General features: G+C 44.5%; 1 protein-coding gene across 2 annotated transcripts in view; it reads right to left on the bottom strand.

Annotated features, from left to right (window-relative positions):
* ptprn2 (protein tyrosine phosphatase receptor type N2) overlaps positions 1 to 27,127 on the bottom strand; it is a 1,205,047-nt gene that overhangs the window by 337,321 nt on the left and 840,599 nt on the right. For both annotated transcript variants that reach the window (XM_070881617.1, XM_070881618.1), the window contains one exon: positions 17,964 to 18,028. In XM_070881617.1, coding sequence (XP_070737718.1) covers positions 17,964 to 18,028 — 65 coding nt within the window. The remainder of the gene's footprint in view (positions 1 to 17,963; positions 18,029 to 27,127) is intronic.

The raw sequence follows: 27,127 nt of genomic DNA, 5'->3' as shown, positions 1-27,127 counted from the left end.
CCCCACACCAACACCATAAAGCATTCCTACAATGCCCGAAAAATTCCTTTCATACTCATCACCATTGTGGAGGAGGGGGTATCGTTACATCACACCATTCACTGCAATTCACTTCCAAAGGTGCACGCAAATCTGTCCAAGAACGCAAAGTGTTGAAAATAACGGTTTCAATATTTGACAGCACATTAACAAAAAAATTAACATGAACGTTGCATAAAACACCCAAGTGTCTTGTTAGCTATTATTATTGCACTAGGATGTGGGTGAGTGTGAGGGGTGGCTAGTGAGATGGGGATGTGATAATGTAGATAGAGAGGGATGGATGGAGTTGCATGGTAAGTTGCTGTAAGTAAGGATGTGTAGGAGTAGAGTAGGGAAGGCAGTGTGTTGGGGATGTGATGAGAGGCACAGAAGGATGAGTTTGAGTGTAGCTTTGTACAAACATTTCATGATACCAAGATCATTGAAAGGTTTGCAGCACTGCACCAGGCCCTCCTGGTTCGAGGGGCCAAATGGCCTATTTCTGCTCCTATTTCTTATGTCCTTATGTATGACCACATCCCTGCTTGTGCCCTCCTCTGCAATGTGAAATCAGGCTGTGCTTATCTCCTGGGGAGGTCCCTTCCACCCATGGGAAGGGAGGAGGACCTCTCTGCGTACTATGACTCCCTCCATAAAGATGGGAGGAAAAGCAATGTGTGAGGAGGACACAAGAAATCTTCAAAAGGACATAAACAGGCTAAGTGAGTGAGCAAAAAAATTGGCAGATGACGTATAATGTTGAAAAGTGTGAGGTCATGCACTTTGACAGAAAAAATTGAAGAGCAGGTTATTATTTAAATGGAGAGAGATTGCAAAGTGCCGCAGTACAGTGGGACCTGGGGGTACTTGTGCAAGAAACATAAAAGGTTAGTATGCGGCTACAGCAAGTAATCAGGAAGGCCAATGGAATCTTGGCCTTTATCACAAAGGGGATAGAGTATAAAAACAGGGAAGTCTTGCTACAGTTGTACAGGGTATTGGTGAGGCCACACCTAGAATACTGTGTGCAGTTTTGGTTTCCATATTTACGAAAGGATACACTTGCTTTGGAGGCAGTTCAGAGAAGGTTCACAAGGTTGATTCTGGAGATGAGGGGTTTGTCTTATGAAAAAAGGTTGTGTAGGTTGGGCCTCTACTCATTGGAATTCAGAAGAATGAGAGGTGATCTTATCGAAATGTATAAGATTATGAGGGGGCTTGACAAGGTGGATGCAGAGAGGATGTTTCCACTGATAGGGATGACTAGAACTAGAGGGCAAAACCTTAGAATACGGGGCCGCCCATTTAAAACTGAGAGGAGGAGAAATTTCTTCTCTTAGGGTTGTGGATCTGTGGAATTCGCTGCCTCAGAGAGCTATGGAAGCTGGGACACTGAATAAATTTAAGATAGAAATAGACAGTTTCTTAAACAATAAGGGAATAAGGGATTATGGGAAGTGGGCTGGGAGATGGACCTGAGTCCATGATCGGATCAGCCATGATTGTATTGAATGGCGGAGCAGGCTCGAGGGGCCGTATGGCCTACTCCTGCTCCTATTTTTTGAGGATGTTTCCAGTAGAGTGGACAAGGGGGAACCAGTTGATGTGGTATATTTGGACTTTCAGAAGGCGTTCGACAAGGTCCCACACAAGAGATTGATGTGCAAAGTTAGAGCACATGGGATTGGGGGTAGTGTACTGACATGGATTGAGAACTGGTTGTCAGACAGGAAGCAAAGAGTAGGAGTAAATGGGGACTTTTCAGAATGGCAGGCAGTGACTAGTGGGGTACCGCAAGGTTTTGTGCTGGGGCCCCAGCTGTTTACATTGTACATTAATGATTTAGATGAGGGGATTAAATGTAGTATCTCCAAATTTGCGGATGACACTAAGTTGGGTGGCAGTGTGAGCTGCGAGGAGGATGCTGTGAGGCTGCAGAGCGACTTGGATAGGTTAGGTGAGTGGGCAAATGCATGGCAGATGAAGTATAATGTGGATAAATGTGAGGTTATCCACTTTGGTGGTAAAAACAGAGAGACAGACTATTATCTGAATGGTGACAGATTAGGAAAAGGGGAGGTGCAAAGAGACCTGGGTGTCATGGTACATCAGTCATTGAAGGTTGGCATGCAGGTGCAGCAGGCGGTTAAGAAAGCAAATGGCATGTTGGCCTTCATAGCAAGGGGATTTGAGTACAGGGGCAGGGAGGTGTTGCTACAGTTGTACAGGGCATTGGTGAGGCCACACCTGGAGTATTGTGTACAGTTTTTGTCTCCTAACCTGAGGAAGGACATTCTTGCTATTGAGGGAGTGCAGCGAAGGTTCACCAGACTGATTCCCGGGATGGCGGGACTGACCTATCAAGAAAGACTGGATCAACTGGGCTTGTATTCACTGGAGTTCAGAAGAATGAGAGGGGACCTCATAGAAACATTTAAAATTCTGACGGGTTTAAACAGGTTAGATGCAGGAAGAATGTTCCCAATGTTGGGGAAGTCCAGAACCAGAGGTCACAGTCTAAGGATAAGGGGTAAGCCATTTAGGACCGAGATGCGGAGGAACTACTTCACCCAGAGAGTGGTGAACCTGTGGAATTCTCTACCACAGAAAGTAGTTGAGGCCAATTCACTAAATATATTCAAAAGGGAGTTAGATGAAGTCCTTACTACTCAGGGGATCAAGGGGTATGGCGAGAAAGCAGGAATGGGGTACTGAAGTTGAATGTTCAGCCATGAACTCATTGAATGGCGGTGCAGGCTAGAAGGGCCGAATGGCCTACTCCTGCACCTATTTTCTATGTTTCTATGTTCTTAAAAGCATATGGAAAGAGTCATGGGAGAGGCTGGGTGAAGGTGGGCACCTCTGTAAATGTTTGCAACACCTCAATGCTGTAGAACACTGACAGCACAAATGTCAAAATTAAATTGGGCATGGTCCCTTTAAGGAAACCGACTGATGCGGCATCATCAAATAACATTACCAGATCCGCTTCCTTCAATTGGCCAGCAAACGCACTGGGCGGGCTTAACAAGCCCAATCAAGTGAAATTCATTTCAGACAGCGGGCTGGAGCTAGCAGCGGAGTCGGGACCCACCACCAACGTGGCCCGCTCCAGATCCGCCAAGGTTAGTAAAATTGCAGCAAAAATTATCCCCAAGGAATGGTTGGTAAACCGGGCACAGCACACTCCTGAATTTCCAGATACCATCGCGGCAGGTGAGCTTTGCTGATGGAAGCGCAAATTTTGGGAATCTGATGGGGTTGGGTGTATCATGTATCCTACATGGTCGCTGCTTGTACTATTACAAGGTGTGCCATCAGAGGGCACCACAGTGGGAGACTTACAGGTTACCTGTACAGGTGTGCCAGGCCGAGTATAAAAGGCAGGCCACCAGGTGTGATCCTCATTCTGGAGTTATCAATAAAGGACTAAGGTCACTACAGTTCAAGTACAACACATTGCCTCGTGGAGTCATTATCAGAGCATCTAAAGACATAACAGGGTGCAGCGCAGGTTTTTAACCCCCCTCCCCCCTGCCGATTTTATTCTCCATTGAAGCCAAGTTGAACCAGGTTAATACAAAAGCAAAATACTGCGGATGCTGGAATCTGATATAAAAACAGAAAATGCTGGAAATCTCAGCGGTTGAGGCAGCATCAGTTCTGCCGAAGGGTCGTCGACCCGAAACATTAACTCTGTTTTTCTCTCCACAGATGCAGCCTGACCCGCTGAGATTTTCAGCGTTCTCTGTTTTGAACCAGGTTAAGCTGAACCAGGTTGAAATGACCGTGCATTTGTGATTTTGCTTTTGAACTTTAACTGCCCTTCAGTGTGAATGGGAAACAAAATTCATAAACCTGTCAGTCGGAACTAAAAATAAAAATCAGGTCAGATTGATCAAGGTGTTGTTAAAGCTTTTAAGAGCTCTGGCTATTCCCCAAATCCTGGAATTAGTGTTGCCGGCATAACCCCTTGCACAGAGTGCTAAGTAGTCGGTGACGATGTTGTCAGCGGCCTGACCCAGACCTGAAGTAGGGTGGGTTTGTTCAGCTACTTTGAGGATGAGAAGATAAGCCACGTGGAGCGACAGCACAATATTACTGAGAAGTTCAGGGGGATGGGAGGGTAATTTTAACCTAATTCGCCTGGCGAGAATCCCCACAGGATTGGTTGGAATGCCAGTTTTACACCCTGCCCAATGTTACTCTTCGTTGACTTCAGTGGAGAGTAAAATCGGGCTGGATGCAAAACCAACATGGTACCCGATCCCGTGGGCTTCCCGCCCCGTGAGTTAGGTTAAAATTACCCCCTGATGATTTCCTGTCGAACTCTCCTCGAGCAAAACACAAGTTCACATTCAAGCAAAACGGCAAAGAATTACAGTCTGCTTGTAAATCAAACACTGCAGAAATGCATCACGTGGACCAGAAAACAAGGCAATGGAACAAAAAACCTGATGGATGCAATCTATTAGCATCTAGGTGTTAAATAACATGTTCCATGTTTGAGATTAACCGATACTGATTACCTTTCAAAAATTATTCAAATTATTGTGCTGCAATCTTTAAAAGTTAATGTCAAAGGAAAATTGATCATAAAATCAAAGAAATATTATCTGGGAAGGTCACAATAGCTTGGTACATCTAACACACATGGAGGTGGATTTTAACTTGCAGCTAGCTTCTGGCAAGGAATGCTGCCGCCGAGTTCATTTCCCGCCTACCCACAGCAGAATGAGGTCATGGAGACCTCGTTAAAGCCAACTATCCACCCGAACGGTGGGAAGCATCTTCCCAGTGGCACCTACGTAAGTGTGGTGACTGGGGTTTCAGGAGGGGTTTGGGGGGCTCTCGTAATACAGAATTCGGAGGCCTACACTTTCCTTGTGAGGCCCGAAGCAGCACTCTTCTTCTTCCTCAGCCCACAAAGGAAAGTAAAAAATGGCTTTTCTGCTTCCAATCCTCTTCCCTCTTCTGACTGGCCTTCACCTGGCGGGACAGCCGCTCCATTTAAGCTGGAGTTAAAATTGCAATCAGGTCTGATGTCATTGTCAAACTCCGATCTGCATATTTAAAGAAGGACCCCGCCGGCTTTGGGCGAGCGGCTCAGCTGCCTGTCCAGAAGTGGCAAGCTACGGCTGGGACATCGACGGGTATGTCATCCGCTGGGTTTTAACCTTTTACCCGCCTGGTTTCCTGGTTAGGCTTAAAATCCACCCCTGTAGAAAAGTCTCTGATAAAAAGCGAAACTGAGTACAATGGGATCGTGCCAGTTCTATGAAGAGCGGGCGATCCACTCTGCCAGATTACCACCCATGTGGTGTGTTATGTATGTTCACTGGGTTTTACCTGCCAGGGGAGGGCGTGACTGTCGGAGTCCTAATGGTCACTGGCAGACACGTGCAAGCTGTGTATATAATGTTGACAGTCATGTTGAATCCTCACTTTGAGAATAAATAAACTGGAGTAAGGTCATGCCTGAACTAGCTCACCGTACTGAGCCTCGTGGAGTTATTCGATACATAACACTTGGCGACGAGTAAAGAATCCGAACTTTCACGCAACCATGTCTGTTGGAATTTTGGAGAGATTCATGAAAGGGGAAGACTGGGAGAAATTCACTGATTGCCTTGACCAGTACTTCGCAACCAACGGATTGGAAGGAGCCGATAACGCAATCAAGCACAGGACGGTTCTCCTCACCGTTTGTGGGTAAAAAATTTATGGCCTTATCAAGAAACTACTTTCACCGACTCGACCAATGGATAAGACTTACGATGAATTGTGTACGCTGGTTCGGAACCACTTTAAACCGAAGGAAAGCATCAGCATGGCGAGGTATCGTCTCTATACGCACAATTGCTCTGAGGGCCAGGACGTGGCGGAATTTGGCGCCAACCTGAGACATCTCGCTGGGCCGTGCAACTTTGGAACTGCGTTGGAGGAAATGCTGTGGGACTTTTTCGTGCTTGGCATCGGCCATAAGGTCATCCTTCGAAAGCTGCTGGCTGCTGAATCTCTAGACCTGAGCAGGGCCATCACAATCGCCCAGGCATGCATGTCCACAAACGAAAACTCGAAACAGATATCTTCCCAGCATCGAAACTCACCGGCAAGTACTGTGCATAAAATAATATCGACGGCAGGCAGAGTTGCACATAGTAGGGCCTACTCGTCTGCGTTCGTACGACCTGTAACTGCTCAAAGTCCGCCATCGGGGTGAATCAAATCTCGCCTTGTTGGCATTGCGGGGGCTATCATCGGGCCCATCAATGCCGATTCAAGCAATATGTATGCAAAGGCTGTGCAACAATGGGGCACCTTCAGTGAATGTGTCCGCAACTGAGCAAGCATGCTGCGACACACCACATGGCTGAGGATGATCGATCCAGCGTGGATCAAGCGGCACAGGCAACTCAACCCGAGGTACAGGAAGAAGAAGTGTATGGGGTACATTCTTTTACCAAAAGTCCTCCGATTTAAATTAAATGGGGGTTCCAGTGTTCATAGATTAGACACGGGTGCGAGTCAGTCAATAATGAGCCAGAGGGTTTTCGAAAAGCTGTGGGACACTAAGGCAAAAAGACCCAAACTGAGCCCAATCAGTGCGAAGCTGCGTACCTACACGAAAGAGCTCTTACCAGTCATTGGCAACACGGCAGTAAAGGTATCGTATGATGGAGCTGTGCATGATTTATCATTGTGGATCATTCCAGGCAATGGCCCAACACTGTTCGGCAGGAGTTGGCTTGAGAAAATTAAATGGAACTGGAATGATATTACAGCCTTATCATCAGTGGATGACGCCTCGAGTGCTCAAGTGCTGAGCAAGTTTCACTCACTGTTCGAACCAGGCATTGGCAACTTCACGGGAGCCAAGGTGCAGATCCACCTCGGCCCGGATGCAAGATCCGTCCATCACAAGGCTCGGGCGATTCCGTACATGATGAGGGAGAAGGTCAAGATCGAACTGGACAAACTTCAATGGGAAGGAATCACATCACCAGTTGAGTTCAGCGAATGGGCCAATCCAATTGTCCCGGTGTTGAAAAGTGATGGCACGGTTAGGATCTGCAGCAACTGCAAGGTAACGATCAACCGAGTCTCGATACAGGATCAATACTCATTACCCAAGGCTGACGACCTGTTTGCAACGCTAGCGGAGGGGAAGTCATTCACCAAATTGGACCTGACCTCCGCTTATATGACATAGGAGCTGGTTGAATCTTCGAAAAAACTGATGTGCATCAACACGCACAAAGGACTGTTTATATACCACAGATGCCCTTTCGGAATTCGCTCGGCAGCAGCTTCTTTCAGGGAAACATGGAGAATTTGCTGAAGTCTGTCCCGAGAACCATCATGTTCCAAGATGACATCCTGATCACCGGTCGCGACGCCACTGCACCCTGCACAACCTGGAAGAGGTTCTACGTCGTCTGGACAGAGTGGGACTCAAGCTTGAATGCTCCAAGTGCATTTTCATGGCACCAGAAGTCGAATTCCTGGGGAGAAAGATTGCAGCAGACAGCATCAGGTCTACGGACTCGAAGACAGAGGCTATCAAGAATGCACCTAGACCCCAGAGTGTGATGGAGCTGCGTTCGTTCCTGGGTCTTCTCAACTATTTCGGTAACTTTCTACCTAGTTTGAGCACATTGCTAGAGCCCTTGCACATGTTGCTGAGAAAGGGTAACGACAGGGTTTGGGGTAAATCTCAAGACAGAGCCTTTAGAAGACCAAGAACCTGCTATGTTCCAATAAATTACTGGAACACTATGACCCATGTAAGCAGTTAGTGCTGGCCTGCGATGCCTCATCATATGGGTTGGTTGTGTGCTCCATAGAAGCAAAGAAAATAGGTGCAGGAATAGGCCATTTGGCCCTTCGAGCCTGCACCACCATTCAGGAAGATCATGGCTGATCATTCACCTCAGTACCCCTTTCCTGCTTTCTCTCCATATCCCTTGATCCCATTAGCCGTAAGGGCCATATCTAACTCACTTTTGAATATATCTAACGAACTGGCATCAATAACTCTCTGCGGTAAAGAATTCCACCGGTTAACAACTCTCTGAGTGAAGAAGTTTCTCCTCATCTCAGTCCTAAATGGCTTACCCCTTATCCTTAGACTGCGTCCCCTGGTTCTGGACTTCCCCAACACTGGGAACATTCTTCCTGCATCTAACCTGTCCAGTCCCGTCAGAATTTGACATGTTTCTATGAGATCTCCTCTCATTCTTCTAAACTCCAGTGAATACAGGCTCAGTCGATCCAGTCTCTCCTCATATGTTAGTCCTGCCATCCCGGGAATCAGTCTGGTGAACCTTCACTGCACTCCCTCAAGAGCAAGAATGTCCTTCCTCAGATTAGGAGACCAAAACTGAACACATATTCCAGGTGAGGCCTCACCAAGGCCCTGTACAACTGCAGTAAGACCTCCCTGCTCCTATACTCAAATCCCCTAGCTATGAAGGCCAACATGCCATTTGCCTTCTTCACCGCCTGCTGTACCTGCATGCCAACTTTCAATGACTGATTAACCATGACACCCAGGTCTTGTTGCACCTCCCCTTTTCCTAATCTGCCGCCATTCAGATAATATTCTGCCTTCATGTTTTTTCCACCAAAGTGGATAAGCTCACATTTATCCACATTATACTGCATCTGCCATACATTTCCCCACTCACCTAACCTGTCCAATTCACCCTGCAGCCTCTTAGCGTGCTCCTCACAGCTCACACTGCCACCTAGCTTAGTGTCATCTGCAAACATGGAGATATTACACTCAATTCCTTCATCTCAATCATTGATGTATATTGTAAATAGCTGGGGTCCCAGGACTGAACCTGCAACTCCCCATTAGTCACTGCCTGCCATTCTGAAAAGGACCCATTTACCCCGACACTCTGCTTCCTGTCTGCCAACCAGTTCTCTATTCACATCAATACATTACCCCCAATACCATGTGCTTTAATTTTGCACACCAATCTCTTGTGTGAGACCTTGTCAAAAGCCTTTTGAAAGTCCAAATACACCACATTCACTGGTTCTCCCTTATCCACTCTACCAGTTACATTCTCAAAAAATTCTAGAAGATTTGTCAAGCATGATTTCCCTTTCATTAATCCATGCTGACTTCGACCGATCCTGTCACTGCTTTCCAAATGCACTGCTATTTCATCTTTAATAATTGATTCCAACATTTTCCCCACTACTGATGTCAGGCTAACCAATCTATAATTCCCTGTTTTCTCTCTCCCTCCTTTTTTTAAAAAGTGGTGTTACATTAGCTGCCCTCCAGTCCATAGGAACTGATCCAGAGTCGATAGACTGTTGGAAAATGACCACCAATGCATCCACTATATCTAGCGCCATTTCCTTAATTACTCTGGGATGCAGACTATCAGGCCCTGGGGATTTATTGGCCTTTAATCCCATCAATTTCCCTAACACAATTTCCTGACTAATAAGGATTTCCTTAAGTTCCTCCTTCTCGCTAGACCCTCAGTCCCCTAGTATTTCCGGGAGGTTATTTATGTCTTCCTTCGTGAAGACAGAACCAAAGTATTTCTTCAATTGGTCTCACATTATACATTATACATTCACCTGAATCTGACTGCAAGGGACCTATGTTTGCCTTCACTAATCTTTTTCTCTTCACATATCTATAGAAGCTTTTGCAGTCAGTTTTTATGTTCCCAGCAAGCTTCCTCTCATACTCTATTTCCCCCCCTCCTAATTCAACCTTTTGTCCTCCTCTGCCGAATTCTAAATTTCTCCCGGTCCTCAGGGAGAAATTTTTCTGGCCAATTTATATGCCTCTTTCTTGGATTTAACACTATCCCTAATTTCCCTTGTTAGCCACGGTTGAGCCACCTTCCCCATTTTATTTTTACTCCAGACAGGAATGTACAATTGTTGAAGTTCATCCATGTGATCTTTAAATGTTTGCCATTGCCTATCCACCATCAACCCTTTAAATATCATTCGCCAGTCTATTCTAGCCAATTCACGTCTCATACCGTTGAAGTTACCTTTCCTTAAGTTCAGGACCCTAGTCTCTGAATTAACTGTGCCACTCTCCATTTTAATAAAGAATTCTACCATATTATGGTCACTCTTCCCCAAGAGGCCTCGCACAACAAGATTGCTAATTACTCCTTTCTCATTACACATCACCCAGTCTAGCAAGCCAATGTATCAGGCAAACTCCAACCAGTTGCATACGCGTCCAGAAGTCTGTCTAAGGCTGAAAGAGCATATAGTATGGTAGAGAAAGAGGCGTTATTATGCATATATGGGATTAGAAATACCTGTTTGGGCTTCGGTTTGAGCTTGAAACAGACCACAAGCCGCTCATTTCATTGTTTCCTCAGAGCAAAGGTATAAACACCAATGCCTCGTCCCATATCCAAAGATGGGCACTGACATTATCCGCTTATGATTATGTCATCCGCCACAGACCAGGCACTGAAAACTGTGCTGATGCGCTTAGCCGGCTACCATTGCCCACAACCAGGGTGGAAATGCCGCAGCCCGCAGACTTGCTGCTGGTCATGGATGCCTTCGAGAGCGAGGGGTCACCCATCACGGCTCGCCAAATTAGGACCTGGCCCAGCCAGGATCCTGTACTGTCAAGAGTAAAAAGGTGTGTCCTAAGTGAAAATTGGTCTGCCATTCCCAGGAAAATGCAGGATGAAATTAAGCCTTATAGCCACCGCAAAGATGAATTTTCTATTCAGTCTGATTGTCTGTTATGGGATAATCATGTTGTTCTGCCAAAAAAAGGCAGGGAAACCTTTGTGCAAGATTTACACAATACCCACCCAGGCATTGTCATGATGAAGGCCATTGCCAGGTCTCACGTTTGGTGGCCCAGCATTGACTTGGGCTTGGTGTCATGCATGCATCAGTGCAACACTTGCATGAAACTGAGTAACGCACCTGTGGAGGCTCCGCTGAGTCTGTGGTCATGGCTGTCCAAACCGTGGTCAAGGATTCACATAGACTTTGCCGGCCCCTTGCTCTGCAAAATATTTTTAGTGGTAGTGGACACTTACTCCAAATGGATTGAATGCATAATCATGTCATCCAGCACATCCACAACCACTATTGAAAGCCTCCATGTTCACCACCCATGGCCTGCCCGACGTCCTTGTCAGCAATGGATCGTGTTTCACCAGTTCGGAGTTCCATGAGTTTATGACCCATAATGGCATCAAGCATGTCAGGTCTGCCCCTTTCAAACCCACGTCTAACAGTCAAGTGGAGCGGGCTGCCAAACCATTAAGCAGAGCCTAAAACGCGTGACTCACGGCTCCTTACAGACCCGCTTGTCCCGCATTCTGCTCAGTTACCGGACGAGACCCCACTCGCTCACCGGGGACCCGCCTGCCGAGCTGTTAATGAAGAGAGGCCTCAAAACCAGGCTCTCCCTTGTACACCCGGATCTCAACTGTTGTGCATGCATGCCTGTTTACTGTGTGATGTCTGTAACACTGTTATGCAACACTGAATGTACCCTTACTCTGTACACACCTTGCCTGTACACCAGAGGGTGCTGCTGCTGGAGACCTAGGGGTTGCCTGCACACGGCAGGTAACCCAGTATAAAAGGGAACTCACAGCTTGTTGTCGTCACTCAGGAGCTGCAAATAAAGGACTACAGGTCTGCACAGTTTAAGTATCATACCCTGCCTCGTGGTGTCATTACTAAAGGTGCCTACATATACTACAACTGGCGACGAGGATGGGGGATTGTTGTGTATGCATGCCTGTTTACTGTTTGATGTCTGTAACACTGTTATGCAGGCATGCATACACAACATCAATGATCACGTCGAAACCAGAAGGCAACGGCAGCAATGGTACCACGATCGCGCGGCTGTATCACATGATATTGCTGTTCATGATCCTGTGTTGGTCCTGAATTATGGTCATGGTCCAAAGTGGGTTGCTGGCACGATTTTGGCCAAGGAGGGGAACAAGGTGTTTGTAGTCAAACTGTTAAATGGCCAAATGTGCAAGAGGCATATCGACCAAACCAAACTGCGATTCACAGACAACCCAGAACAAACTGAAGATGACATCATCATCGACCAATCAACAGACATCCAACCATCAGTTGACCCTTGTGTCATTCACAAAGACGAACCTACCATCCCTGACAGTCCTGTCAGAGCGACTGCTCCGCAACGCAGCAATAGTCCTACTAACTCACCCAAGCTTGGGTTCAAACTGAGAAGATCAACCAGGGAGCGGAAAGCCCCAGACCATCTCAACTTGTAAATACAACCTGTACCAAGGACTTTGGGGGGAATGATGTTATGTATGTTAGCTGGGTTTTACCTGCCACCGGAGGGCGTGACTGTCGGAGTCCTAATGGTCACTGGCAGACTCGTGCAAGCCGTGTATATAATGTTGGCAGCCATGTTGAATCCTCACTTTGAGAATAAATAAACTGGAGTAAGGTCATGCCTGAACTAGCTCATCGTACTTAGCCTCGTGGAGTTATTCGATACATAACATGGTGAAGACAAGACTCTACTCCAGAAAAGCCTTGACATTGACAGCTAGTCCATCAGCGTCTGAAAAGAAAACCGACAGATTCATGTTTTGGGTAGAGGTGCTTTGAAATGATTGTGTCCAGGAAGGCAGTCGACTCCCTTTATAGGACTGGTGAAAAGGGAGATCCATAGGTAAAGGTTAAGAATGTGAATGTAAATATATTCATGTCAGCTGTGGCTCAGTGGATAGCACACTTGTCTCTGAATCAGAAAGTTGTGGGTTCAAGTCCCACTCCAGGAACTTGAGCGCATAAATCTAAGCTGACGCTCCAGTGTAGTGCTGAGAGAGTGCTGCACTGTCAGAGTTTCTGTCTTTCAGATGAATTGAGGCCCCATCTGCTCTCTCAGGTGGACGTAAAAGATCCCTTGGCACTATTTTGGAAAAGAGCAGAGGAGTTATTCCCAGTGTCCTGGCCAATATTTATCCCTCAATCAACATAACAGAAGCAGATTATCTGGTCATTCATCATCATCATAGGCAGTCCCTCGAAACAAGGTGACTTGCTTCCACGCCAAAAAAAGGATGAGTTCACAGGTGTTTCGAATGAAGAACCCGAACTACATCCTCAAGGGTGGAAGATGCCTGTGCGTGGATTTTTTTAAAGTGTGGTGGCCGTTGCACACCAGTCACCACACGGGCTTGACAGAGCCAGGTCTTGGTCCAGTGGCAAGGATTACCCAAGACAACTGGAGACCTGCTCTGCTGCACGGACCTAGTGCGCACACATATCGCAGTGTGGGCTGGCCTGTGCTGGTATCGTATCTGGTTATTATCATATTGCTGGTTGTGGGAGTTTGCTGTGTGCAAATTAGCTGTCATGTTTCCCACATTACAACAGTGACGACACTCCAAAAGTACGTCATTGGCTTTAAAGCGCTTTGAAACGTCCAGTGGTCGTGAAAGGCACTATATAAATGCAAATCTTTCTTTCTGTCTTTATTCTTTTACAAAGATGCAACCATTTCAATTCAGGCTTTTCCTTACATGTTCCTCAGCCAGACCACAGACCGAATAATCTGACCGAGTCTCTTATGAACTAAAACCTGCATTGCTATCCTCCGTCATGTCCAGGATAGTGTGCCCTGGTTGAGCAATTAGCTGCAAATTGCTCTCCATCACATTCCCCTGAGAACACAGAAAACAACACTCTACCGGACCAACACATGCCGGCTAATCTACTTGGTCAGCTTTATTTGTATTTGAACAGTTCAAACATAAGAACTGGGATCAGTCCACAGGGTGTTCATATATCCCTTTTCCAGAAATGTAATGGCTCGATGGGATGAAACAATCAGGCTTACTCCTTCATATATACCTTTGAGATGAGGCAAATGAACCTGGATGCGGTTGGTAGGTTTGAAAATTAGTAACCAAAATTGCGGTTTTAACCCATGGGTCTTCTTTCATGTAAAGCCATTTCTTTTGAACTAAACAAACAAGCAGAGGTGCTAACAGACTTTAAACCTCTGTAGGTAATTCCTTCCTTTTTAATATTTGCCCCTTCACACTGATCACAAGAAATCTCTAGTCCATCTGTCAAACCGCAAACACTATAACATTTCAAATAGGTCACTCGAACCATTTGAACAGGTTCCTGAAGACACAAAGCAGTGTTCTATTATGAGTAGACTGATCTTCACCAATCTTAAGTTAGTGAAGACAGAGCCTTCATCTTGAACTTAAGTTTATTTTTAAAACACATCAGATAACAGTGGCTAATGGATATAACAGAACAGAGTTTCAAAAGCTTGAAAGAGTTGATGGATGTAAAACAAAGCTGATCTCAGCCAGACTGTGAAGGTCCATACAGCCATAGATATTTACAGAACAGAAGAACACTATTTCGCCCATTGTGACAGTTCTGTTTTAGAGCAAACCAAAATGATTACCAATGCCCTACTCTCCTCACCGCTCCCCCTCTCCACCACAGCCTTGTTTTTTTTCTCTGCTTCAAATATTTATCTAATTTTATCTTAAAAGATGCAACGAATCACTCGTTGTGGCAAAGCATTCCAAGCTCCCTCTCCGCAAAGAAAGTTCTCCTAACCTCTCTCATTTAAGGCCCGAAATTGATGAACTCACCACCCATTGCCGCCGACATTCCTCTGGAAGATCTGCCCAGTGCCACTTTCAAGGTGGGCTAGAATGGGTGGGAGAGGAGAGCCGCCGGGAAGCGCCCGCTGACGTCAGCGGACGGCCGAGTGGCGCAATTGAGCTCCCGTCCACCAAGCTCCCATATTCACGTGGGCGGGAGTCGGCGCCAGAATGGGGAAGGACCGCTGTGAGGAGGCTGGTCTGTCCCCGACGGTATGTATGAAGATCCTGGGAAAAAACGGTTAGTAAATAATTTTTTTTCTCACAGCAACTTACCTCAATGGGTCCCCTGAAGGTGTTCTGATGGGTTTTTTTCCTGATAATTTTTCTTTGCAGTTCTTCGACCCTCCGTGGGCCCGTCTCCATCCTCGGCGGCAACTAGGGTGGCAAGCGCCTTTGCCACCGAGATTGGGAGCTCCCGCCGGCTGCCGCCCACATTGGCGGCGTAAGACCCTCATTTGCCGTCCGCCGACCTTCGAGGGACCTAGTTGATGAATATCCCGCCCAAATAACTGTCAGGTATCTTGGCGGCCATCGGTGGTCCTTTGGGCGGCACTTGGGCAGGGGCCTTCACCAATTTTGGGCCCTTAGTGTTACTGACTTGTCACTGACTCCCAATCAGAAAAACTACTCGTCCCTTATTCAAAAGTCTCCATAATATTAAATGGTTGTTTGGCCATCTATCCTCTGGTAGAAATAGTCCCAGTATTTCATATATTTCTTTATAGCTTTGGTTTCCCACCCATGGCATCATCCTGTTGAATCAATATAGGATGTTCTCTATGAATTTAATGTCCTTCCTATAATGGGCACAGTATAAAAACTGCACACAGTACATTGGCCTAACCAATATTTCGTATAAATTCATTATGACTTTCCACATCCCTACTTATAAAATCCAAATGCTATTGATCTTTTTAATGACTTTATCTGCCTGCAATCGCCCTTTCAGACATTTTTGGGGCATAAATTCTACATCACTGCACCTGTTTTACACGCAGCAATCATTCATTTAGCATAGCGACGACACACACCCAATTTGACAAATTCAGGAGGCTCCTCGGGCCTCTCTTCCCTTCTGGCGTGTGAGTGCAGCACGACCACCATTTCATTATTGGCCACAATCGAATTTGGGACCCGATCTATTTAAAACCATAGTTCTCTCTGTATGGAAAAGAAGTTAGACGGGGGAGATTACTGTGGCTCCACCAGGCGCAAATGGGATAGGGACACCGCGAACATGGCGGTGAAAGATTTAACCCTTCATTCTCACTCCCGATCTGACTGATGCCATCCTGTAAGTGGCCTACTGCAGGCAGGCTGGGGTGCCCACCTGTTTCAGGTGGTAGGCTCTTCTGATATACATAGGAGCCCGACTGCCACTGTGAGAGACAATTGGGTAAAGAATGGACTGCGGACGCTTCACCCTGCTGTACCCGGCAGTGCAGCCAAAAAAGGTCCAACAAAACGGTAAGTTTAAAATTATTTTTCAGGGTCCACAAGGAGCAGGAGTGCTTGGTAAGGTTAAAGTGATAAGTTTCTGTTTCTTGTTCGTGTTGTTCTCTAGCTTGTTCATTTGAAACATGCGGACGTGCCCGTGACGTATTTTCATGCAGATAGAAACATAGAAAATAGGTGCAGGAGTAGGCCATTCGGCCCTTCTAGCCTGCACCGCCATTCAATGAGTTCATGGCTGAACATTCAACTTCAGTACCCCATTCCTGCTTTCTCGCCATACCCCTTGATCCCCCTAGCAGTAAGGACCTCATCTAACTCCTTTTTGAATATATTTAGTGAATTGGCCTCAACAACTTTCTGTGGTAGAGAATTCCACAGGTTCACCACTCTCTGGGTGAAGAAGTTCCTCCGCATCTCGGTCCTAAATGGCTTACCCCTTATCCTTAGACTGTGACCCCTGGTTCTGGACTTCCCCAACATTGGGAACATTCTTCCTGCATCTAATCTGTCTAACCCCGTCAGAATTTTATATGTTTCTATGAGGTCCCCTCTCATTCTTCTGAACTCCAGTGAATACAAGCCCAGTTGATCCAGTCTTTCTTGATAGGTCAGTCCCGCCATCCCGGGAATCAGTCTGGTGAACCTTCGCTGCACTCCCTCAATATCAAGAATGTCCTTCCTCAGGTTAGGAGACCAAAACTGTACACAATACTCCAGGTGTGGCCTCACCAATGCCCTGTACAACTGTAGCAACACCTCCCTGCCCCTGTACTCAAATCCCCTTGCTATGAAGGCCAACATGCCATTTGCTTTCTTAACCGCCTGCTGCACCTGCATGCCAACCTTCAATGACTGATGTACCATGACACCCAGGTCTCTTTGCACCTCCCCTTTTCCTAATCTGTCACCATTCAGATAATAGTCTGTCTCTCTGTTTTTACCACCAAAGTGGATAACCTCACATTTATCCACATTATACTTCATCTGCCATGCATTTGCCCACTCACCTAACCTATCCAAGTCGCTCTGCAGCCTCACAGCATCCTCCTCGCAGCTGCGGTATGTAATCTCCAGCACCTCACACCCGACGCAACATACACAATCCAGGGATGACAAGAAGGACACACAGCCTGTTACTATTGGACTATCAGTCATTGGATCGATAACTGCCACTTGGTTATGTTAAAAGCATATGACTGATCTGTTGCATTTGTCTATCTAACAGTGATGATTAAACCGTGCTAGGAGGACCACTTACCTTCAATCAAGTGAATGACTTTTAGACTTGTGGTTTATGAGCTCAGATTTGCTTTACAACTCACAACTAGCCATTCTTGTTGTATACATTGTGTGCTAAAGGGGATGGTAAGTATTTCCCCCATTTTATAGAGCCATGCTGATAGGATGAGATGGAGGCTCACGAGGAGCATAAACACCTACGGAGACCAGTTGGGCCAAACAGCATGTTACTCTGCTGTAAGACAAGATGGAATTTTGTTTGTCATTTTAGTAATTGTGCTACACAGTTTACACTGATGCAAACCCAATATAAGCTTACATTGGTGCAACCTGTGTGGTATAACTGGCTAATGAACAAGGCCATATTAAGAGAGTTGTAAACAGTTATGTTTCAAAATGCATTCGGAATGATACCCAAATCCTCTAATGCCACAGTTTGGAACCTGAAATTCACTGCACTTTTGAAAATGCTCCTGAAATACAGCAGACGCTCGACAGTAGTGTAACTTAGAACTAACATATTAATTCAGATTAGGACACAGAGTACCTCCCCGTCAAAAACAAACAGTAATTTCAACTTACCTCGCCCATGCCGGTTTGTAAGATTTTTAATCCCGTTTCTTTTTCTAGTTTTTCTTTGTTGACCACTGCAAAAAAGAAAAATGAGACAAGCTTAAAATGTATAGAGGATCTCACAACTGAAACTGTGGAGCCACACCAGCACTTAAAGGAGACGCCTGCAACATCCGAACATGCAAGCGACAAAGCCACTCGACGGGTCTGTCGGTCTGCCAGATCTTCAGAACGGGGACTTTCTTGGAGATGATGCAATGAACGTAATTTTAAAAAGAAACCTGCGACCTGGTGCATTAAGGTCCTGAAAAGATGTTGGGGGCAAATCTCATGAATAGATGGCTATTGAAAACGGCGTTAAACGTTTAGCTTTTGAAAATCTACGGGTAAGTTTGTGTACACAGTCGTGATGCATTCCTGGCACAAGCCTATTTAAAGTAGCGCAGCTCGATAAGCACATGGGGGAGAACGGAATTGAAGGTTATGCTGAGGGTTAAATAAAGAGAGGTGGGAGGAGGCTCATGTCGAGCATAAACCCCGGCATGGATCTGTTGGGCCAAAGGCCTGTTTCTCTGCTGTACATTCTATGTAATTCTATGTAAGTAGCACACTTAGGAATGTAGTCTGAACATACAATGCTCACATGTGAATTTCAGCAATAAGAATGGCCTCCTTCTGGATCGTAATTGTCTATGCTTCTATAATCGGAAGGTCTACCTTCTAATATCCTAATTGGGAGGATTAAGAATTATATTGCTTTTGGTGGCATTATCAGTGTATTCCTTTAGAATTTGTTTCCTATTTCCCTATAAATAGCAAACAGTGAAAGTTTGCACAAACATTGCTATATATAGTGATAAGAGAAACTTGTAGGATAAAGGCAGCAAATGATAAGCTTGTTCTTGAGACAAAAATTCTTCAAACAAATTCCAGGTAATAGAGGTTCGCGACACAGTTCCGTTGGAGTCTAGTTTCAATACCTGACTTAGAAGTGTTTGGTGGCTCAATGGAAAATGCTCCATTACAAGCACTAACATCACTCACCTTGCCAACCACAAAATTCAACAGAACAAAAAGAAAAGTGATTTAGGAAACCGTCTCAAGCTGGTGGAAAGGGACCTGAAAAGAAGTTGAATAGATGGCTGCTGATGGCTGTAGAAAATTTGATCTCCTAATGTGCAGGCAGCAAGAGGAAAAATATGGAGTTGTGGTCTGGTTTTCGGGAGGAAATTATAAGCAGGTGATCCACTTACTAAATGGACACCTGGCCCGAGGGATTTTATAAAGAATGAGAATCTGCTCCTTAGCAGGGGAAAGTGTTTGGTAAATGTTTGCATATTTTGGAAATAGTTTTCATTATTAATAGTATTCTTATTGCTTTCTCTTTGGTTGATTGTGTATCTGTTTGGATAAAAAAGTGTAGCACGAAAAATTCTTGGCTAGTAAAATTAAGGAAAACCCTAAGATGTTCTATAAATATATTAAGAGTAAGAGGGTAACTAAAGAAAGGGTAGGACCTATTAGAGACCATGAGGGTAATCTGTGTGTGGAGGCGGAAGATGTTGGTATGGTTCTTAATGAATACTTTGCATCTGTTTTCACAAAGGAAAGGGGCGATGCAGATACTGCTATCGAAGAGTGGTGTGATGATATAAACATATTGAGAGAGAAAATATTAAGGGGTTTAGCAGCTTTGAAAGTAGCTAAGTCCCCAAGCCCAGATGAAATGCATCCCAGGCTGTTGAGCGAAGTAAAAGAGGAAATAGCAGAGGCCTTGACCATCATTTTCCAGTCCTCTTTGGATCTGGGCATGGTGCTGGAGGATTGCAGGACTGCTACTGTAGTACCCTTGTTTAAGAAAGGAGAAAAGGATAGGCTGAGTAATTACAGGCCTGTCAGCCTAACCTCAGTGGTAGGAAAATTAATGGAAAAAATCCTGAAAGACAGGATAAGAACATAAGAAATAAGAACAGGAGTAGGCCATACGGCCCCTGGAGCCTGCTCCGCCATTCAATACGATCATGGCTGATCTGATCATGGACTCAGCTCCACTTCCCTGCCCACTCCCCATAACCCCTAATTCCCTTATCATTTAAGAAACTGTCTATTTCTGTCTTAAATTTATTCAATGTCCCAGCTTCCACAGCTCTCTGAGGCAGCGAATTCCACAGATTTACAACCCTCTGAGAGAAGAAATTTCTCCTCATCTCTGTTTTAAATAGGCGGCCCCTTATTCTAAGATCATGCCCTCTAGTTCTAGTCTCCCCCATCAGTGGAAACATCCTCCCTGCATCCACTTTGTCAAGCCCCCTCATAATCTTATACCTTTCGATAAGATCACCTCTCATTCTTCTGAATTCCAATGAGTAGAGGCCCAACCTACTCAACCTTTCCTCATAAGTCAACCCCCTCATCTCTGGAATCAACCTAGTAAATCTTCTCTGAACTGCCTCCAAAGCAAGTATATACTTTCGTAAATATGGAAACCAAAACTGCACGCTGTATTCAAGGTGTGGCCTCACCAACACCCTGTATAGCTGCAGCAAGATTTCCTTGCTTTTATACTCCATCCCCTTTGTAATAAAGGCCAAGATTCCATTGGCCTTCTTGATCACTTGCTGTACCTGCATACTATCCATTTCTGTTTCATGCACATACCCCCAGGTCCCGCTGTACTGCAGCACTTTGTAATCTTTCACCATTTAAATTATAACTTGCTCTTTGATTTAAAAAAATTTTTTCTACATTTGGAAAGACAAGGACAATCAGCACGGATTTGTTAAGGGAAGATCGTGTTTGACTAACTTGATTGAATTTTTTCAGGAGGTAACCACGAGGCTTTATGAGGGTAGTGCATAAGGTGTAGTGTATATGGACTTTAGCAAAGGTTTTGATAAGGTCCCACATGGTAGACTGGTCACAAAGGTTAAAGCCCATGGGATCCAGGGCAAAGTGGCTAGTTGGATCCAAAATTGGCTTGGAGGTAGGAAGCAAAGGGTAATGGTTGATGGATGTTTTTGTGACTAGAAGAATGCTTCCAGTGGGGTTCTGCAGGGCTCAGTACTGGGTCCCTTGCTTTTTGTGGTATATGTCAACAATTTAGTTTTGAATGTAGGGAATATGATTAAGAAGTTTGCAGACGACACTAAAATTGGCTGTGTGGTTAATAATGAAGAGGAAAGTCATGGGCTGCAGGAGGATATCAATCTACTGGTCAGGTGGGCAGAACAGTGGTAAATGGAATTTAATTCAGAGAAGTGTGAGGTAATGCACTTTGGGAGGGCTAATAAGGAAAGGGTATACACATTAAGCGGTAGGCCACTTAATAGTGTAGATGAACAAAGGGTGTTTGTCCACAGATCCCTGAAAGTAGCAGGCCAGGTGGACAAGGTGGTTAAGAAGGCATACGGAATGCTTGCGTTTATTGGCCGAGGCACAGAATACAAGAGCAGGAAACTTATGTTTAAATTGTATAATACTTTGGTTAGGCCACAGCTGGAGTACTGCGTGCAGTTCTGGTTGCCGTATTATAGGAAGGACGTGATTGCACTAGAGAGGGTGCAGAGGAGATTTACTAGGATGCTGCCTGGAATGGAGAATCTTAGTTATGAGGACAGATTGGATAGGCTGGGTTTGTTCTCATTGAAACAGAGGAGGTTGAGAAGAGACTTCATTGAGGTGCACAAAATATTGAGGGGTCTGGACATACTGGATAGTAAGGGCCTATTTCCATTAGTGGAGGGGTATATTTCAAGGGGGCATAATTTTAAGGTGGTTGGTGGAAGTTTTAGAGGGGATTTTGAGGGAGGTCTTCTTTACCCAGAGGGTTGTGGGGATCTGGAACTCACTGCCTGGAAGAGTGGTGGATGCAGAAACCCTTACCACTTTTAAGAGATGGTTGGATGGGCACTTGGACGGACCTAGAGCTAGTAATTGGGATTAGACTGGATAACCTTTTGTTGGCTGGTGCAGATATAATGGTAACTACTGCAGGGAATCGAATACAGCCAGGCTGATTTCCTGGACTAGTTTCGATCGCCTGGATGGGATAGAGAGGAATTTCCCCAGATTTTTTTCTCCCTAAATTAGCCTGGGTTTTTATCTGGTTTTTGCCTCTCCCAGGAGATCACATGGCTCCGGTTGGGGTGGAGTGTAGAATGTTTCAATATAAGGGATGTCACAGTTGTGTGAGGCGGACTGGTTGGGCTGGGTGCTCTTTACCTTTCCGCCATTGTTCATTGTTCATAGGTTTAAATGTAGCCTTCAGGGCTGCTGACCGAGGGCCGTGTGGCTCTTTGTCGGCCGGTGTGGACACAATGGGCCGAAATGGCCTCCTGCGCTGTATGTTTCTATGTTTCTAAAAGAACTATCTGAACAAATGTGAAGGTTACAACCTGATTTACAATGGGATTAAGTGCTACGAGAACTATTGGTTGAGATTTTGGGAAGTTGTGTGGAACATGATGGTTCCTAATGCTGCGGGGACCATGGAAATGCCATACTGCTGAAAATAACTAGTGAAATTAAGGTTAGCTATATTGGAGTTAAGGTTGGCTATTTTGTATCCATGATAAACTTGCTCTAAAGATAGGACGTACGACAAAAAGCTTCGTCAGAGGTGGCACTTAAGGAATAAGAGAGGGCGGGAAGTGGGGGAGCAGAGGAGTTTAGGAAAGGAATTTCAGAGAACGGGGCCCCTGGCGGCTAAAGGCACGGGTGCCAATTCTGGGGCAAAGGGAGGGGAGGAATGCACGAGGGCAGAGTCAGCAGAACGGAGAGTGTAAGAGGATTGTAAGACTGGAGGAGGTTCCAACGATAACTTGGTGTTATTGCTGTAGGTGTTGAAATTGGTGGTGGTGGTGCTGTTGATGGTGATGGTGTTGCTGGTGGTGGTATTGATGGTAGTGATGTTGGCTTCTTATGGCGGTGGTGTTGGTGGTGGTGGTGATGTTGATAGTGATGCTGGTTGTGTTGGTGATGTTGATAGTGATGCTGGTTGTGTTGGTGATGTTGATAGTGATGCTGGTTGTGCTAATGATGTTGATGTTAGTGGTGATGTTGGTGATGCTAATGGTTGCCTTCAATTGTTCTCACTGGACGCAAGTTAAATCATTTGGGCTGGATTGTCAAGCTGAGGGTAAAATGGGTTTGCAGCCAGCAGAAAACTCTTACCGACCACAACTATTTTGTCTTTATATAACCTTCGAACTTGGCCAATTGTACTCCACCATATTGATGGCTAAAATATTGAAAATCTCTGAAGGTTTCGAAGGGAAGGTGAATACAGCAAAATTATTACTTAAAAAAAAAATCTTGAAAACAATTTAATCACCATGAACACATGAGTAGGGACATGCCCCAGTAATACACATTTCACATTGAGCAGAAATCAATAATGTTTAAAAGAAGATAGTTAGATTCAGGTTTTTTTGTTACCTTTTTTGTTGCACATCTATTTAAGGGGCAAAAATCAGAAGGTGAAGCAACTTGACTCAGCTACCTTTTATAATTAATATATCTATATATTATATATGTATTCCCACACAGCATTGCTACCAGTTTGAGCACTCAGCAGATACATGGTAAACGTCAAGTGAGTCGACAAATTAGAAGAATATTTTTACCTCATTGAATAGTGAATCATATAATCTTAGAATGGTTACAGCACGGAAGAAAACCATTTGGCCCATTGAGTCCATGCCAGCTCTCTGCAAGAGCACTTCAGCTAGTCCCACTGCCCCGCCCTTTCTCCATAGCCCTACAGAAGTTTATTTTCATGTACTTATCCAATTCCCCTTTGAAAGCTGTGATTGAGACTGCCTCCACCATCCTTTCAGACAGTGCATTCCAGATCCTAACCATTCGCTGAGTAAAAAGGTTTTTTCTTATGTTGCCTTTGGTTCTTCTGCCAATCACCTTAAATCTGTGTCCTCTGGTTCTCGACCCTTCTGCCAATGGGAACAGTTTCTCTCTATCTACTCTGTCCAGACCCCTTATGATTTTGAACACCTCGATCAAATCTCCTCCTAATCTTCTCTGCTCCAAGGAGAACAACCCCAGCTTCTCCAATCTATCAATGTAACTGAAGTCCCTCATCCCTGGAATCATTTTTGGAAATCTTTTCTGCACCCTCTCTAAGACCTTCCCATCCTTCCTAAAGTGCGGTGCCCAGAATTGGACACAATATTCCAGTTGGGGCCGAACCCGTGTTTTATACAGTTTCGTCATAACTTCCAAGCCTTTGTACTCTGTACATCTATTCATGAAACCCAGGGTCCCATAAGCTTTTTTAATTGCTTTCTCAACTTAATAGTGGAATCGTGAAACAGATGTCCAGGTAAAGGCCAATCGATTCCTTCAAAAAGGAGCTGGATGCCTAGCTAGTTGGGAGTGGAATTAGATATTACAGGGACAGGTATAGAATGAGTGTGTTTTCTGTGTTGCTGGGCTCAGAAGAGAGATTGCTGTCTGCGGACTAGGCCAAGGCTAACGAGTGGAGATCTGAGAATGAATGAATAATATGCACAGTTGTTAAATGCTGTAATCAAAAGACAGCTTTGGACACATTTGATACTGAAATTGCACAGAGCAGCTTTAATCCTTTGTAGGGGAGCCACAGAAACACTTAAAAAAAAAGCTTCCCCTCCTGTATTTCACATCTGAAAACATGCTGAGATTTCTCCAAATTCTAAATATTCCAGTGGTTATAAGAAGGCAGCACAGCAATTCATTTCGAGAAGCAGAAATATAGATCATACATTGCATCCTTTATTAACTTCTTTTTGTGTACACAAAATTGTGCTAGCAAATCACATGCCATAAGTAAAACAGATATTTTCTAAACTCAATACATTTTGTGGCTTGTAATTAAAATGGAGGTGATTATCTGATATATATTAAACCTGGCCTGTTAATTAATCACGCAGTTCTTTCAAAACAGACAATTAGAGAGGCGAGGAATAGAAAATGGAAACAGCGCGTTACTAAAGCTTTAACCAAATTATTGTCTGTGAATCTTTCTTGAATGCTCGCGCGTACAAAAAAAGTCTTTAAAAATAAAATTCCCCAGATGAAGGATATGCAAATAGGCTGGAAGAGCTGAACCCTATAATGTTCTCAAAATTTTGCAAAGGCCTATTTAATTAGTATTTTAATTTATCAAAATTATTCTTTGCACTTGACAATTTATGCAGTATTCTATGTAATTAAGCATGCAGCTTCAGAGGAATAATCTTGCCAGTGCTGCTAATAGCAGTTACTCTACCCTGGAAGGAACTGTGTATGTCTCAACTCTGATCTAGATTACAATAAGGAGAAATTAATGGCTTTTTTTTCCTTTGTCGAACTGCACACTGGGAGTTCCGCAGATTATACCATTCTACAGTAGAGCAGCCGAGTAATTAGCCAAGAAGGGTACGCATTTTCAGTCTTGTGTATGTGCCTATTAGCAGCTTGTCAATATTAGTTCCCAGCTTAAGAAAAAACACTCTGCTTGTTTCTAAACGCTTGATCTGAAAGTGTAGCTTGCAGTATCATTGATGACAGCTTGGTAAAAGCTGGTGCCAAGACCAATTTTAAAACCATTTTTCAAATTATTTTAATTAGATATTTTTTTCATTCTCACTTGCATTAATTTAATTTCTGATATCAGCATTTTAGCTTTCAATCTGTTCGCATGATTTATTTTTTATCGTACACTGTGACGTGAAGTCATTTAACCAGAGGTGTGTGTAGCCTAAGCTGTACCTGAACTGTGTGGAGGCTGATACGATTAGAACTGGGGAGGGTGGGACACGCAGTTGTTATTCCTGGGGCACCAACTGCAAATTCAGCTATTATATTTTGTCATAGTGAATTACAAAAACGTTTTATTAATATTAAATATTGAATTGCTTCTGAGGCAGTTTTTCCTCAATGTGGAATAGATGATACAGGTTTTAAAATGAACTCGTCTTAAGTAAGACTGAAGCTTTGAATTGTTCTCGCAAAACAATGGATGCAGACACCCAGCCTAAAGCAGTTGATGCCGAGACAACTAACCATTAAAATAAATCACTAAAAGTAGTGAAGCAGGTTAATAAGGCTATATAAAAAGCAAACCAAGGAATGGGGTTCATTTCTAGAGGGATAGATTTGAAAAGCAGAGAAGTTATGTTCAAGTTGTAAAGAACCTTGGCTAGACCACACTTGCAGTACTGTGCACAGTTCTGGTCTCCATATTATAAAAAGGATGAAGAGTCACTGGAGAAGGTGCAAAAAAGATTTACACAGATGATACCAGAACTGAGAGGTTATAATTGTCAGAAAAGATTGAACAGGCTGGGGCTCTTTTCTCTAGAAAAGAGAAAGCTGAGAGGTGAGCTGATAGAAGTGTTTACGATTATGAAAGGGTTTGATAGGGTAGATGTAGAGAAGATTAATCCACTTGCGGGGGAGACCAAAACTAGGGGCCATAAATGTAAGACAGTCACTAATAAATCCAAGGAGGAATTTAGGAGAAACTCCTTTATCCAGACAGTAGTTAGAATGTGAAACTCGCTACCACAAGGAGTAGTTGAGGCGAATAGCACAGATGCATTTAAAGGGGAGCAAGATAAACACTTACGGGAGAAAGGAATCGAAAGTTATGCTGATAGATGAACAAGGGTGGGAGGAGGCTCGTGTGGAGCATAAACAACAGCATGGACCAGTTGGGCAAATGGCCTGTTTCTGTGCTGTAGATTCTGTGTAATTCTATATAATAGGTGCTTAAATAACTGGTTTGAAATGCCATTGGAGTTTTAGAGTTCGATTACAGACCGAGAAGACCAAATACTCCACAGAACAAGGCGATTCTCTGCTGTGGAGCAGGGAACAGGGTGGTCATCGCTGTCGAGGACAACAAGGATGAGTGGGGAAATGTGAGGGAGAGAGGAAGGGAATAAAGAGGGAAGGAAGGAATTTTCTAATGCCTTCTCACATCTCTCAAAAATATTTTCAATGTGTCACATACAATGAATTACTTTCAAATCCAGTCAATGTTGTCACATAAGCAATTCTAGTGAACAGCAAGATCCCACAATCAGCAATAAGACGGCTGACCAGCTATTGTGCTTTTTGGTGGAATGGATTGAGGGAGGACTGTTGGCCAAAACTTGGGGAGAACTCTATGCTCCTCTTCAAATTGTGTCATG

This window comes from Pristiophorus japonicus, chromosome 5, assembly GCF_044704955.1.
Source record: "Pristiophorus japonicus isolate sPriJap1 chromosome 5, sPriJap1.hap1, whole genome shotgun sequence".
Lineage (NCBI taxonomy): Eukaryota > Metazoa > Chordata > Chondrichthyes > Pristiophoridae > Pristiophorus > Pristiophorus japonicus.
The sequence above is the reverse complement of the archived record's forward strand: the minus strand, read 5'-3'. Positions and strand labels throughout refer to the sequence as shown.